General features: G+C 31.0%; 2 protein-coding genes across 3 annotated transcripts; both read right to left on the reverse strand.

The window, feature by feature from the left end:
- Window positions 1–2,360: 2,360 nt before the first annotated feature.
- LOC140797263 (11-beta-hydroxysteroid dehydrogenase A-like) lies at window positions 2,361–6,749 on the reverse strand. Its single transcript, XM_073150566.1, has 6 exons — window positions 6,486–6,749; window positions 3,940–4,132; window positions 3,756–3,841; window positions 3,520–3,651; window positions 3,222–3,386; window positions 2,361–2,847 (listed from the first exon to the last, which is right to left on the reverse strand). Exons 1-6 carry the CDS (start codon window positions 6,669–6,671, stop codon window positions 2,542–2,544), a joined length of 1,068 nt encoding a protein of 355 aa, XP_073006667.1. The 5' UTR covers window positions 6,672–6,749; the 3' UTR covers window positions 2,361–2,541.
- A 3,261-nt stretch (window positions 6,750–10,010) lies between these two features.
- LOC140797256 (11-beta-hydroxysteroid dehydrogenase A-like) lies at window positions 10,011–13,135 on the reverse strand. Of its 2 annotated transcripts, none has more exons than XM_073150557.1 (6): window positions 12,882–13,135; window positions 11,470–11,662; window positions 11,289–11,374; window positions 11,032–11,163; window positions 10,574–10,738; window positions 10,011–10,353 (listed from the first exon to the last, which is right to left on the reverse strand). In XM_073150557.1, exons 1-6 carry the CDS (start codon window positions 13,065–13,067, stop codon window positions 10,153–10,155), a joined length of 963 nt encoding a protein of 320 aa, XP_073006658.1. In that variant the 5' UTR covers window positions 13,068–13,135; the 3' UTR covers window positions 10,011–10,152. The 2 variants fall into 2 exon arrangements, with proteins under 2 accessions (XP_073006658.1, XP_073006659.1); XM_073150558.1 differs by having other exon boundaries at window positions 10,224–10,365.
- Between the last annotated feature and the right edge of the window lie 3,718 nt (window positions 13,136–16,853).

Raw genomic sequence — 16,853 nt, forward strand, 5'->3', positions numbered from 1 at the left:
TAGTATAAGTTGAGTTAGTATAACTTACCTAAGGGTATTCTCCTAATCTTTCTAATATACAGAACTTAATTTAGGAGTTTCATTAAGTTTAGTTAGCATATCTAACAATAGGGTATTTTCTATATATATTTATTAAATTATAGAGCTCGATTTGTAAATAGTAAAAATCTAAAATGTAAATTAAAATACAGGGTGTCAATGCATATATATATATATATATATATATATATATATATATATATATATATATATATGAAAAGATAGGATTGAAATCTAATATATTGATTCAAATGTTTAATTTAAATATGTTCTTTCTCAGTATTCGAAATAATATCAAATAATAACAATGTTTTTTAGTCCCTCTCTCTACCGACTTTAGGAGATAATTAATACATACATAATATCATTTATACGCTAAGGTTCATCAATGGCTAGATTTGTATTTCATAATGCGCACCCACATAGAAAAGAAAAGAGGATAAGAGATTAAGAGCTTAATATATTATTCTAGTTAAGAGGAATGGCTAGAATAGCTTAATTGGAACAAATTGAAATACAATATATGGCTTTAATATTAACAAAGCATAACATGATGGAGATAGAGCAATAATAGCTTAATTTAAATAAAATGACAATAATTGATTATTAATTATCTACGCATGTTAAGTACTACTATGCTAATAATATCTCTTTTTTTATACTATGATTAATTCTTTTTTGAGTTCATACCGATGATGTTGATAATAAACGGTAATCTCTTTCTCGTAGTCAATCTAGGGTTTAGGAGGTCGAAACCCCCACCGGCTAATCCACTCCATTATTTAAGGTTGGTAATATAATTCTTTAATAAGCTATTAAGGTTAGGAAGAAGGTAGGATTAATTATGTGCACTAAAAAAGTGTTAAGAAATCCAATGTTCATATCAAACTAGATCACAAGTTGCAGGCATATATAAATAATTAATTATAGGATTATGTGAGACATTACTAGTCTATAATTTTTCTCCCCCTTGTTAACCAAGTTGGACTAATTCTTTTCTTTTAATGAACTGATTTGGTGGCTATGTAATGTCATTTGAGTAGGTCTCAAATCTTTGAAATTCCCAAAATTTTCTATTTTAAGTGGATTAATTAGTCAGAGGCACTTTAATGATACTTTAGTTAATAAATTAGGATATCTTCTAGGAGATATATCCACACTTCATCAAAGCAACTGAAGCTTTTAATACTGCCATTTTAATTTTAAGAATTTGGTAGGGTCTGCTGAGTGGAATGGATTACACCATTGGCTTATTACCTAATAACTTAATTGATTATTAACCTGGTATTAGAGTTTTCTTCTTCTTCTTTTTAAGGTTATGATTCAAATCTCATCAATTTGTTTTTAATTTCTAATGTTAATTATCTATACTATGCATTATTAGATAATCGATTATAGCTTAATTAGGATTTTAGTTGAGTTGGTTTTAAAGATTTGCGGCAAACCCTATTTCGTGCTCTCCTATCTCCCACTAGATGTTATGGTGTCTCATGTGCGGCCTTGATACTCCGCAAGCGAGCAAGTAAAAGAAGAATAGAATGTGCGGATCTCGATATCATATAAAAATCAATAATATAAAATATTTGCTAAACGAGATTTGAACTCAGTATCTCTAGAAAATTAAAACTTAATATCATGTGAGATTAAAAAAAAATATTAGATAATAGATTAGTAACACATATCATACCAATAAATTAATTTTCAGTATTGAAAAGTTATGCACGAATCAAACACCATCTAATTTATTTTATACTTTGTTACACTCAGACGGTATGTTTAGTTGCAGAAAAGTTAGGAAAGTGAAGTTGATAGTTTTGAGTGCTACCATATATCTTAATTATCAGATCGAAGGAAGAAAGTGAGTTGGAAAGTTACTTGTTAGACTTTCTATAAACCTCTACAGCAATAGTAAGATGAAGTGGGGACTTAAGAAGATAGTGAGATTTCTAGAGAGTGACATACTCTTCTTCCATTTAGGACCCACCATGCATGCTTGTTGTTTGAGCTAATGTGTTATCTCGTCAAGCACGCAAAAACTAGTGATCAAGCAATCGTACTACATCATGCATGCATGCATGGTTAATGCATGCATACCATACGGTCATAGAACAATAGCTAGTCCCTCTCTTGCCTAACTTTGAAAGAAAAATTGACATTAGTTGCCACAAAAATCTTCTAACAGCTGCAGCATTTCAATTAATGAAAATTTTATCATAAAATCTGTGGTAATTAATAAATGGAGAGGATATCATGAACAGCAATAGAAGATATATATGTATATAAGCAAGCAAAACTTTGGCATTTTGCAATGCCAACAACTCTTTATAAGAATAGTTTTTATTATTATAAAAATAATACTCTTTCACAATGATCTTTATATGCTCTACAAATACCACAAACTAAGTAGCAAATATAATAATATTCAAGCACGCAAGAAAATCCATAATAATAATACATACATATATATATATATATGTATATGAGTTGATGATAGTCTTAGGTTTATAGCATTCCTCCATTCTTCTCCATTTTAATATTATTGGAGCGAAGGGAGGGTGGATATAAGAAATCCTTGGCTCCAGTTGCTACCAAGACCTTCTTGCTAAGGCTGCTGGAAGGATCCCCCTCCTTAGCAACATAGAAGGAATGAGAGAACCAGTTGATGATCTCTGGTGCTACACACATGATCATGTGGAATGGCTTGTACCATGATGGCCATGTCACATATTTGTCGCCCCGGCATGCGCCATCCACCGCCACGGTAGCTAGGGTTTGTGTTCTTCCAATCGGAAACGGCCCGATTTGGACCTGCCATTTATGAACATTGTTAGAGAGTGAAGAAGAATAAAAATCATGCGTTTTGTATCAATTTAAGCTCTTAGAGTAATTGATGAGTTAAATTGTTTGTCTTCTTTTTCTTTTAACTGATACGAGGAAGAGTGTAAGAATATAAAACAATAAAATTACCGTTCTCTATCAGCTTAGTCTTATTACACGTTAAGATAATTATCTCTTGATTGTTTAGAAATTTATGGAGTACTAGTTGTATTTCACTATTCTCCAATAGTGTGGCCAATTCTTAAGCATATTAAAATTCTTGTGCCTAAATGGAAAGGGGAGTGTAATATATTAAAAGAGCAAAACCACCGTTCTCTATCAGCTTAATGAGTTAGGAGTAGTACATCTCTGGCGTTCTCATTGATCTCTATTGTGCCACCCTTTTGAAGAGCTTTGCCTTTGGTTAGCTCAGACTCGACGTACCCAGGTAGTAGTATGGTGATATGGATCGCTGACCCAAACTCCGATCTCAACGTCTCATAAAACCTAATTGTGGCTGCTTTGCTTGCCTTATCAATAGAAAAGAAAAGACAACATAAGTTATATAGATCAAATTTTAGAACATAAAAAAAATAATTATCATCGTCTATCAGCTTAAGCTTTCACAGTAGTAGTCGATAACTTAACAACTCCTTATCTTACATTGTAGAAGCTCATATTTGCAGTAGGGACACGTCCCGCCACCGATGTATTTGCGATGATTTTTCCACGACTAGCTTTGAGGTGCGGAAGAGCATAATATGTCGGATAAACGGCACCCCAGAAGTTAACATCCTGAAAGAAAATTATGTAAACTAACATCCTAAAAGAAATAAAAAAAAATAAAAATAAAAACTCACTTTGCCTTGAATCATTTCTAAGATTTACTAATTTAATACCATAATCTCTGTGAATGCAGTGATATTGGTGATCTCCTCAAAGAAGCAGCAGCACCAAATCCCTGCGTTCGCCACCAGGTGATTCACTGCAAGACCAACGCATCAAATACTTCCATGAATTTACTGTTCATGATCAAATAATAATAATAACTGAAGACGTAGGATATTTTTCTCCACAGCTTACGTTTTCCAAACCGAGCGACCGTTTCGTCGACGACTCTCTTCGCGTCCTCAGGCTTCGAGATGTCGGCCGGAAGGACGAGAACGTCCGACGCGCCGCGCTTCCGAGCTTCGTCGGCGACATTATTGAGAGCATGCTGCCTCCTCGCCACAAGAGCTATGGATGCTCCTCTTTTAGCATATTCATACGCCAGTTGCTAATTAAGGGCATTCAACTTTATATCAGATGAAATAATATATATATACATACACAATTTTTTTATATACTTTATATTTATAGGAGTGACGGCTCTCGAGCCAAGATTTTAGTAGCATTTTCAAGGGAGGGCTCTATATTTGAAACCTAAAAAGTTCGAAGCAGTCTAATGCACTCGACTTTATATTTATTATTTAAATATTATTATTTTTAATAAAAAAATATATGTTTATAAAACTCTTATCGACCTCTTATAATAAGACTAATATTTAACAATTTTAGAAATAATTTTAAATTACTGTTTTTTTAATTAAACAAATTGAAATTATATAATACCAAATAAAATAAAATAAATTAAAATAACTTAAAATAATTTAATATTATCTCGATGAGACCGTACTATTTTTGTTAAAAACTAATTAATTATATATTCAGTTTAACTAACTAGATTATTTAATAAAGGATAAAGATGAAATTTATCTTATTTGATTAAGCTTTTGTAGTTGCAAAATTAGAATTTTAAAAAGTTAATAGTATTAGAGTTGGGCTCTTAATTCTTTTGGAGCCCCAGCGTAGCTGGCTCTAAATTTAGAGTTAGAAAGTATAATAAATCCTAGCTAAATTAGCCGCTCATTTTTTTAATAAAATAAAACATTAATTTTAAATTACCTCTCCTAGTTATGTCTAGAACTAAACTATCTCCTTGAATTTTCATTTCTATTACTCCGTCCCTAGTGGTATAGTCTAATGTGAAACTATTAATTTTTCTATCCAAACTAGCGGATAAAAAGTATAATTCCTTGATAGTAATAATAATCTCAAAGTTTGAGTAAATAAATCTTTTATTCCATTATCTACATTTAAAAGAGGTATATCATGATAATTAGATAATAATTAAGAATTAAGAGTGGTAAGTTTAGATGGGAATGGATAGAAGCCATTGAGAGTGCTTTTTGTTTAAAATTTAAAGAGAAAGATAAGGCGAGTAAATTTAATATAAATGAAACGATAATTATGATATTTTAATATTTATTATGTTTAAAATATTATATTTAATATTTTTTAACGTTTTTTTATTAATAATTTCACATTAGTTTAAACTAGGAGGGGGGGGGGGCAGAGTGATATAAATTAAAGTTTAGAAATAATTTCATTTTACTCATAACTAGGGTGGTAATTTATAATTTACCCATAAGAAAGGGGTCCCATTGCAATAACTGAGTTTGTCTGCCAGGCGATCAGTTGCACTGACATGTCGTACTAAAGTTTTAGTACGAAAACTTTTCCTTTTTCTTTGGAAATTTTCAAATTACACCCTATCTCTGAGTAATTTGTAACTATCCATGATTGCCACTGAAACGTTTGTTGGAAATTTTATATAATTATAATTAAAAACTTTCAAAATATTACAATAACCACTGTCTTCTTCAAATTATCATAAAAAATTATTTTGCATTTGTATAAATTAATTAAAAATGGTTATAAATCTAAATTATTTTATTTTTTTTGTAAGAAAAAAAAATTGATAAATATTTGGTCATTTTAGAAACTTTTTGTTAGAAATATTTTTATGATAAGATTTTAATATTATGGTAGGTTAGGTCCCCCTCGAGACCCTTTTCTAATCTAATCCCATACTAACCAAATTTATTAAAATACTCACAAAAAAATTCTTCTAGAAGAAATATGGATTAATTAGTTTAAATCAATCCAGACTGTCGAATAAATATAGCTAAAAAGAAGGTGTTAATTAGAAATTATAAATATTTTTTTACATGTTGACTCCTTTGCCCTTGAATATTATTGTTATTATTATTATTATTTGAATGGATAAATTAATAATCTACAGTACTAATAGAATGTCTGCCGCATATTAATGGGCAAGACGTTAAAAATTGGTACCCCACCATGCTAGATATTTAAAAAGAAATTAATATATATATATTTTTAAATTTTTTACTGCCAGAGAGAAATTTGCATTTCGCACCCTAACTTACTCGAATTTATAGTTTACACCCAATGTTTTTAATATTCATAATTATACTTGAGGGGGGTTAGGTTAACGTTAACACCGTCTACAGTCCAAATATTCTTCTTCTTCTTCTTCTTCTTCTATGACCCAATCATACCAACTTTTTCTTCTTTTGGCCATAAATCTTATAGCCAGAATGATCACCTCTTAATAATCCTCTCTTCTTCTTCTCCATTATTTTGGAGAAAGAAACGCGAAAATAGTGATTAAATCCCAGAGTAGAGATTTACTCTAGACTGAGTTGCAACTCAGTAGTAGTTATGTTACTGGAAAGATAAAAAAAGAAGAAGAAGAGTAGTAATAGATCTAGCTAGTTACTGACCTCGCCGATGCCTGAGGAGGCGCCGGTGATGAGGACCGCCTTCCCTTTCAAGTCCTCCTTGGTGAAGGGCCTCACGAACAGCCATGCAGCCAGCCTCCATACGAGGGAAAGCGGGAGGTAGACGACGAGGAAGGCGGTGAAGGCGATGTGAAGGACTAGGCTCAGGAAGGAGTTCAAGAACTCCATTATTATTATTATTATTTTCCCGAAGGGGATGAGAAAGAGGAGGAGAGAATGAATGAGAGAGAGAGAGAGAGAGAGAGAGAGAGATGGTGGCGTTTTGATTCATTTATATGCCGACCATTAGCGGTGGTTGCGTTGGTGGAGTTTGCTTACCTGCAATTAAGTCTGCAAGCAAGCCACTCTACGGCGCCGAATACGTAGGAGAGTGTACGAATTTCGCGAATCATCCCCCCCGCGTGGCGGCGTCTTATTGGCCGAGGAAATAATTTGAAGAGAAAGAAAGAGAGAAACTTTTTACCTTAATTCACGGGGTCTATTTGGTAAAGAAATAGTAGTCTTATTTAAAGAAAAGTTTACAAATCACACCTTATATTATTTTTATTTTGTAATTCACACTCTGTTTTTTAAATTTTTATAACTAGACTCCTATTTTTTTCTTATAATTATTTTTTTCAAACTCTCGTGTAAATGGTTTCTAGACATCTTAAAATTTAGATTAGAGTGATAGTTTTTAACAATAAATAAATAAATAAGGGGTATCTTTTGAAAGATTCAAGGTCAACGTATCATAGAAAATAAAATAAGGCGTCTGAGAGAATATAGGCAATAGTTTAAGAGTCTAATTGTAATATTTTTTAAATTATGGGTCAATATGGTAAAAAAAAAAGTTAAGGAACTTTCCAAAATAAAAGGTAAATAGTCACGGGAGGACCTCAAATTAATCTCATAGCAGTCGCTTAATATTTTTTAAGACAGATAATTAACTGATAGGAGGGTATTTTTTGAAAGTTTCACATAGTCAAGGAGGTCAACATGATATCGAAATTAGTGAGGGTATACGAGAAAATATGTAATAGTTCATAGTTGTAAGTGTAATTATCCCTTTAATTTTTTTAAAAAAATTTATAACAACTACTACTTTTTTGCTAATATAATTATTCAACAACCCCCCCCATCTTATTTTTAATTCCTTCAAAACATTCGAGAATTTATATTTTATTTTTCCAAAGTCAATGAAATAGACAAAAACATAGGTTAGCTAACACGATAGGTTAATCCTACTTATCTCCTCTAAAAGCTTAATTAATTAAGTTTGATAGATGACTTCTGATTAAAATTCTACTTCGGATATACCACTATTTCAAACTTAATGGTATTAGGTGGACATTAAAATCTAAGAAATTTCCAAATAACACCCAGACAGGGGATTCGAAAAAAAGAAGGATTGGATTACAAATAACTCAAAAGACATGGTGTTAATCATAAAATTACCAAAATATAAGGCGTATGAAAGCTGAAAACTTATCAAAAAGTCCCTGGTTTTGACTTTATTATTCTTTACACCCTTGAGTAACTTTTTATGGTCAAGATGAAAAGAAGAAAGGGAACCCAATTCAATAGAGTTATATAGTAGGGATCGAATAATAATAAATACCGGTGTTTCTTAGTAAATTTACCAAAATATTTTGTAGTTAGTTTGGTAGTTAATGGTAGGACACCGAGTACAATGACTACAGTGAGTTCCTGCAATTTGAGCATTGCAATAAATCTGCCACCATAATTCAAACCACTTCACCTACAAATCTAATAAAATAAAAGCTTTACTTTACTTTGAACGCTTTTTCCAGGGGTGGCAATTGAGTCGGGTTTGCCGAGTTCATATTGATCAGTTCAAAATAGTATAAACATAAATACGACTCATTTATTAAACGGGTTAGAATTTTTAGATACTAACACAATTCATTTATTAAATAGGTTGTCAAATAGTTTTAGGTTATAAATAGCTTTTCTGGTTATAAATAGCTTTTTTCGAGTTATAAATAGGTTAGATGGGTAATAAACGGATTAGTCAGGTCATAAATGGTTTATCATATTATAAACATGTCGGCAGTCGGGTCATTACCAAATTAAACGAGTTGAGGTAATAAACACGAATATAATATGTTTGATTTATCGGGTTGACCTGACCTAAACAAGTTAGAATTGGACTCAGTTTTAATCAGATGCTTTTTATTCTTATCCGCATATTTTTTAATCATAAGTACAAGATATACTTACCGCCTGTCTCATCGCTCGACATCCGCTGCTAATGGTTGAAGTTCTTTTTGTTTACTAGACCCCACGATAAGTTACATCTGTTAATTTCACATCTTAGTATTCACTAGAGATGCTAATATACAGATAGAAACATAGATCTTAAACAATTAAGGACTCTTTTCTTCTCTCCTTAGTAGCTCTTAGGATTTAAAACTATCTATGTTTCAAAAGCCTTATTCATCTATTCTACAATCATTCAAATTCACTGTTTATTAATACTATTCATTGGTACCATTCATCCAACCCTATTTATTGGGCACTATTCCCTTAGAAAATTCTATCAACTTTTATTCTCTTAAATAATCCATGATCATAAAAGAAAGAGACTTCAAAGTTCTATCTGCACCAATTGACTTCCAAATGGAATCTAATGAGCTCCATTAATCAGCACTCTCTCCAAACCTCTGGTAGTAAATATCACCCAACTATTTGGACCTGTGATCTCCAACTACCTTATTAATTAATATAGAGTTTGAACCATGTATATATCTCCCCTCTCTTTCTATTCCCACTGGCTGAAAAGGACTTAGATTATATATTATTCTTCTTGTGCCTCTTCTTTTGAGAAGATGAGTTGGACTATAAACACATAATCTTTCCCCCATAATGTTAGGAAGAGGAGTCCATCACAATGAAGGAGATTTTGACATACTTTAATGGGAGTTGTATACAAGCTTAAATACTTTGGAGTTAATGATCATGGTTAGGCTTTACTAGCCTATATGTGGCCACAATTCTCAATTAGTACTTTGGAATATAATGATCCACAACTCTCCAAACCTTTGATGTTGCTATCATAGTCATATTTAAGGAGGTGTTTGGTTAGTGATATACCTGTTTGGCCAAAAAAAGGAAGAATATTTGAATAAAGATAGGGGTTGATTATAGTTAAACATACATATTTAACTATCATTAATCTTCGACAAACTAAAAGGGTAAGATTTGAACTAACGACATCAGAATATTCTATTAAGTAGAGATATTTTATTTTAAAAATAACTAAAATGCTCTTAGTATGACTTAGTTGAGGATATTTTTATCATTTTTATAGTTTACTTAACTTAACAACATGGTTTGCTAAATTATAGGATATATTATACGACAATTTTATTAAAAGACAGGATATATATACAAATTTTCCTTGAAATATATTCTAAATAGCTCAAATTTGCAAATACTTATATATGATTTAAACTTTTAATACATAAAAATGAATCAAATATACATCACCAAATATTCCAATCATGCTAGAATTATTCAATTCATTCGATAAAAACCAAATACAAATGATTTAGAATAGCCTTAATATATAGCTTTACGTACATAAAACTTTCTTCTTCCCCCCCATTCATCTCACTCTTAAATCAATCCAAGATCTTGTGATCAACTAAGCTTTGGTTGCCTTCAAGATCTTCTTGTAACGTAAGTGAGAGAGGTAGTTGACGACCTCAGGAGCAAGAGACATGAGGATGTGGAGTGGCCCATACCACGATGGCCATGTCACATACACATCCCCCCGGCATGCGCTCTCCACCGCCGCCTCCGCTAGCTTCTCCGGCCGGGCTACTGGTATCGCCGGTGCATGTACCTACCACCCATACTATTATCTTCTCAAACTTACGACGAAGATATGATAAAAATATATATAATTCTACAATTAATGTGGACTATTATGCATAATAATAAATCTTAACGTGCAATTCTAAAATACACAACAAAATTTAAGATCTCAATTTAAAAAATATGTGAAGCAGATATGGCAAAAAGGACTAGATTAATAATAAATAATAGTTTTTGGACTAACTTACATCTCTGGCCTTCTTATCGATTCTCACATTGCCATCGTTCTGGAGTCCTTTGCCTTTCGTTATCTCGGACTCAATATATCCAGGAATTAATATCGTTATTTTTATTTCCGAACCCACTTCGGATCTCAATGTCTCGAAGAATCTTATCACTGCTGCCTTGCTTGCCTAATTAATTTCAAAAAAATAATTATTATTAATATTATTAGATCAATAAGATCGCCTAAAAGTGCCTTAGTAGTAATCTTAGCCCTAATCACATCTTAATCAATTTTAAGAATATTATAATCAATAATTGTTACCGATTTCTTTTTATTAATAAGGGTATTTTAGTCATTTAATATATTTATTAATTTAAATAGTAATTATATTGAAATATTCTATTAAAAATAAATTGTAATGGTAATTTTAAATTGTGAAATATATTTTTTTTTTCTTAAAAATTTGATCTAATTGCTTACGTTGTAGAAGGTCATATTAGCGGTAGGGAATCGGCCGGCCAGTGAAGTGTTCACGATGATATTTCCACGACTAGCTTTCAGGTGCGGAAGGGCATAATACGTCGGATAGACCGCGCCCCAGAAATTCACATCCTGAAAGAAATTTGCAAATTAAACCTCATTTATTTTTTATTTTTTATTTTTATCATCTTTTGTTTAGAGAAGATTGAAATTTTATTTAGATCCAATAAATTGCACATAAAGCACATTATAAATACCATCATTTGGTTGAACGCAGTGAGGTTGGTGATCTTCTCAAAGGAGCAGCAGGACCAAATTCCTGCATTGGCCACCAGGTGATTCACTGCAGCAGCGATTGTACGAAATCGTCAGTCCAACCACTATATATATATATATAATAGAAAGAGTAAATTTATTAGATGCTATTTAGAGATTGACGTTGGCCAAAGTGAGCGACGGTTTTGTCGACGACCCTTCTCGACTCCTCGATATCGGCGATGTCCGCCGGGAGGACGAGGACGTCCGGCGCGCCGTGGCTCCGAGCATTGCCGGCGACGACCTTGAGGGCTTTCTCCCTCCTTGCAACGAGAGCCAGGGATGCTCCTCTCCTAGCATACTCATACGCTATTTTCTGAGATAGAAGTAGAAAACAAAGAAATGAATCAAAGCTAAGTAAATATTATTATTCTTATTGAAATATATATAGTTATAATTATCAAAGTTTTATCCCTTTTTATTTATTATTCTCGTATGTTCTTCTACTTTTAAAAGTTTAAGCTGATAGATAACGATAATAATGGAGCAATTAATTGGACTAAAAGAGACATCAATGAATCCGACAACCTATGTACTATTACTATGGGAAATATTCTGGCCCTCCTTTAGCATTAAATTTTTCTATCTACTCTTTTTCCATGCAATGAATCAACTTATACTATTTGTCTCCAAATGCCATGTGTGACCTTAGTATTAGTGCAAGAATAAAGTGGCACTGTGTTTCTATAAGAAACCTATGTGTTACCTATTTATCTCTCAACTATCTAAAATATTTAAATAATTAAAGAGGGTGAATTGTCAAAATAATCGAGCCGGCTTTAACTCAGGCTCAACTTTAGCTTACTTAATTCTGACCAACCCATGATATTCCCAGCTTGAATTTTAACACTTATGTGATTCAATTTATGAAGCCCACTGGCTATTTATCAAATGGCTCAATTTAGATTTGAGTTGATTATAATCGGCTTGTTTAGGCTCAAGCTTGACTCTTAAAATTAAATTTTAGTTCAACTTGATGAGGCTCAACTACACACCTGGTCACGAAAAATAAATGAAGAAATCTAAGTGTAATTACCCTAAACTTTAATGTTAAAATCACCTACTCTCATTTGGTTTTATTATCAGAATAAAATTTTCCAAATCTCGAGGTACTCAAAGATTATAAAAGTTTTTAAATAATTTCAAAATAAAATGTAAATAATAAAAAGCTTAGTGGCAAAAGTTTCTTGAACTATTTTTATTATATTCTTCTTCTAAATAAGTGAAAATTTATGATATGGCTGAGATTTAAACCCCACATTCATTGTTCTATGAACAACTTATCACTTTTAATATGATAATAAAGATATCATTTCGAACTTCTTTTAATTCATTCATTATTTTCATATCAAACTTAGATATAAGTTTGCCAATGTGAGTTGCAAATATAGTTGAGATTGGTTGGAGGAGACCTAACTTTCTTATATCCATCATTTATCACTTTTGCAAACCCATTAATTCACCCAACTACTAAGAGATTATATATTTGTCATGAATAAGAATAAGATTAAAAAAAAAAAAAGAGTTTCGCTAACCTCGCCGATGCCGGACGACGCGCCGGTGATGAGAACAACCTTCCCTCTCAAGTCCTCCTTCTTGAATGGCCTCAGAAACACCCATGCAAATAACCTAAACAACAGTGAAACTGGTAGGTATGCAACCAGGAACACTGCAATGGCAACATGAGTCACAACACTAAGAAAAAAGTTGAAGAAAGCCATTTGAAGGACAAAGATGGAGAGAAAGAGAGAGAGGAATGTTGGGTTATAGCGTTATAGAGGTTAGGCATGAATGAGAGAGAGAGAGGTGTGCGTATATATAACCTTCATTTATAACACTAGATGGTTGGTGGAATCGCTTAATTGCAATAAAGGAGCCATTAATTACCAAATTCATGAACTCATCAGGCTTGGATTTGATTTACTATTTTAACATCAATTCAAAATAAAGCAAAACTTCTTCTTTTTTTCTTTTGTATTTTTGGGTGATTTATATTAAAACTCATTATTTTGGGTTTCTTCTGCTGTCAGTTTTGCTATCATTAAAATATATAATAATAATAGAAAATAATTGCATTTTTTTGTGTGTAATTCGCAGATATTGAGTCTAGTAATTTTTCAAGTTCTATGGTTTTTTGTGTGCATTTCTTGAATACTTATATTTTATATTTTATAATTTTATTATGTAATTTATAGATATTAAACACATATTTTTACAAATTTTACAATTTTATTATATAATTTATATTTATTGAATACTTATATTTTTATGAATTTTATAATTAGTTTGTACTGGTGCAAGTTGTACTTTATATACGGAGCTCATAGTTTGACTTGTATTAGTTAGTAAGTATTTATTACTATAATTTATAGTTATTTTACGTACCTCATATTTATTATACATAAATATATATGAGAGAATAAATATTTATTACTATCCGCATATTTAGTTGACAAAAACTGACATAATAGTATAAAATAGTCACACTATATTACTAGATAATAAAGTATATATATATATATATATATAACATGAAATGTGAAAAGAAAACATAAAGTGGGTAATTTTTCATTTTATGATTAAAAAATAAAGCAACCTTTTTATGTACAGTAAATTATCTTAAAGTACTGCTCAAGGTTTGAAGCAAGCTTTAATTCTTGTACGGTGTGTGTTGGGGCACGTGGCAGCATTTGATTAGCTTTCGGAGGGTTGTTTGGTGAACTAATCAGTAATCACCCTCTCTTATTTATGAATAATAATTTACATACAACATCACATTTATGTGTAGATCTAAGATTACATCTCTTTAAATATATAGTTATTGATTGAAATATTTTAATCACAGAGTAAAGTTTGGATGAAAATTTTGAAAAATTATAAATTTATAAATAATAAAAATATATAAATTATCTATATAAATTATATGAACTTAAAAAAATATTCACATAGAATCTTCAATTAGGAAAAAAAATGCATTGATATTAAAAAAAGCTTAGAAAATGTAGGCATAAAATTATGATAATTCTGAAGGACAGTTTAATCATATTAACTATTCAATAGGAGATTGGTACACCCAACTAACTCTTTTCATCAATTGCTTCCATTGAATCTGATCAACCTCTCAAAAATAATATATATATCACCGTCACCGAGCTTGAATTTATATAGAGAGATGACAAAAAGTCATATATTCATGGCTTTACCCTTCCTCTTAAAATTGCTTCATCTAATCTTTGACATTTTAGACTATTTATTTTCTTATACAGAATTTAAAAAGTTAAAGATTTTAATTTTAAAAAAATTAATTTAATTTCTTAACAAATAGAGTCATCATTGCAGGGTAATTTTTTTTTTTTACTTTCAAAGCAAGCAATTGGAGAGAAGACTCGAAGGTTTGTAAGTTTCATACCAATTATTCTAATTCCATAGAATTTAAAATATTTCAGGCAAGGACTTAAAATTTCTTTTCAGGAGTTCTTTCTCCTAAGTTTTAGAACTCAAAAAATAATATTGGATGATTTTACAAAATATAGAACAAAAATTATATATATATATATATAATTATTTTTTTAATTTTTATATTGAAAAAGAAAAGAAAAGGATAGTTATGCAACCTCAAGGCATTAAATGTTTTAATTGCTTGATTCATCCAACTCCCATGAACTAGTAGTAGTAGTAGTAGATTTGACAGCCAATCTATATAAGCTGACAAAGTAGTGCGGAGTTCCCACCTTTCAATTAATGTAAAAGGAGAATATATATCTAAAAGGCATGGTGGCAACTTTGGCTGAAAACAACACCACCAGTTGTGGATTATCACCTCTCTTTTTCCAGAGAAGGTTTTATTTTTCTCCAAATAATATATATTTTAGTCATTTTATTTGTGATTAGCATTGCTTGTTTTCCCTTATTTGTACTCTCACTCTTTATTTTTATCTATTATTTTTATTTTATATTTTAAATTATCTCCTAGTTCCATAACTTTTTCTTTCTTAGTTCTGAGATATAAGAATAAATATGTCGTAACTATTTACATGGATTTTATTAGGTGGGGTGTAAATGAGTCGAGCTTGAGCGAGCCGGGCCTAACAAAGCAATCCGTCGCTCCACTACATTTTTACTAAGTCGGAGCTCAAGTAGATGAGCAATGACTACGACGAGTGCCGAATAAGCTAATGCTCAGCTGAATAATACATTAGAGCTCAAAGAATCAACTCCGCTTGTTTAGAGCTCGAGCCAAGCGAACAAGCCTACGTGCTTTTTTTATAGAATAAGTAACACAAACCTATAATATGTGGTGTTTGAGCTATTTTTAATAGCTCAGGGAGGTACGGGAAAAAAGATTATAATTCAAAGGGTGGAGTATAATTATCCCTTTGACCTAAAAATGACCTAAAAACTAACCAATCTCTTTTCTTTTCTTTTAACATTTAAAATATCTTTGCCTAAACTATCATTATAAACTCCAAAATATATCTTTGCTTTAAAGTGTGGGTCACAAAATCACTAATTTTAAGGTGTTATTTGAAAAATTATCATATAATATATAACTACATTAAGTTGGGACCATGGCTATTTATTTTTATTCTTTTTAAACTTTTATAAAGTTCTTGGGACCAAATAAAAATACCCTTTTTTTTTTGCATGATGGCCTTGTTGTTATCATTTATAAGCAACCGATAGTTGTCACGAGTGGATTACAAATTTATGATCTAAGAAATTTTTTTAAATAACACCCTATGATTTAAGTAGTTTTGTGATTTACACCCCTTCTTTCTGCTTTTTTTTTTCATTCCGATCCTTTCTTTTTATCTATAATTTTAAAATATCTAAAATAGTGGTTCGTGTGGATGATAAAAAGAAGGGATCAAATTATAAATAGTTTGAAGACAGGGTGCTAATCATATAATCACAACTAAAATATATGGTGTTATTTAAAAATTTTCATACAAATATAACTTGGGACCATCTCTATATATTTTTATTTATTTTAAACATTTATAAGGTTTTTGGGACCAAATTACCTGCCAAATTTATTTGGGACCAAATAAAAGTGTCATCTTTTTGTGCCCGATTTATTTTCCCCTTGCAACGTATGAGTGGTGGTATTAAATTTGGCCAAATAAATACAAGTGGGAGGAAATAAAAAAGAAAAATATAAGAAAGTGTGTATATCCTACAAATCTACTTTATAAAAGTTGATAGGTACTTCCGCAAGTGGTAGCATAGTCGGCTCCAACCCTAAATAATTATTATAGAATAAATTATCTGGTAGTTCAGTGTAGTGGCTTAGCTCAACTCGGTTTAACAGCTTAATAAAGTCTAGATTAGTCGGCTTAATATGTTAGCTAAATTTTAACGATGTCTTTGTATAACAAAAATACATGTCCTCTTTCTTAAGTTTTTCTTTCTAAAACTATAAAAATCAAGACAACAACTACACCTACTGAGCTTTTGTTGTTCTAATTTTGCTTCATAGAACTCATTATTGTGGATAACTTAAAACC

The sequence above is a fragment of the Typha latifolia genome, chromosome 11, assembly GCF_019914945.1.
Source record: "Typha latifolia isolate L0001 chromosome 11, TyphaL0001v2, whole genome shotgun sequence".
Lineage (NCBI taxonomy): Eukaryota > Viridiplantae > Streptophyta > Magnoliopsida > Poales > Typhaceae > Typha > Typha latifolia.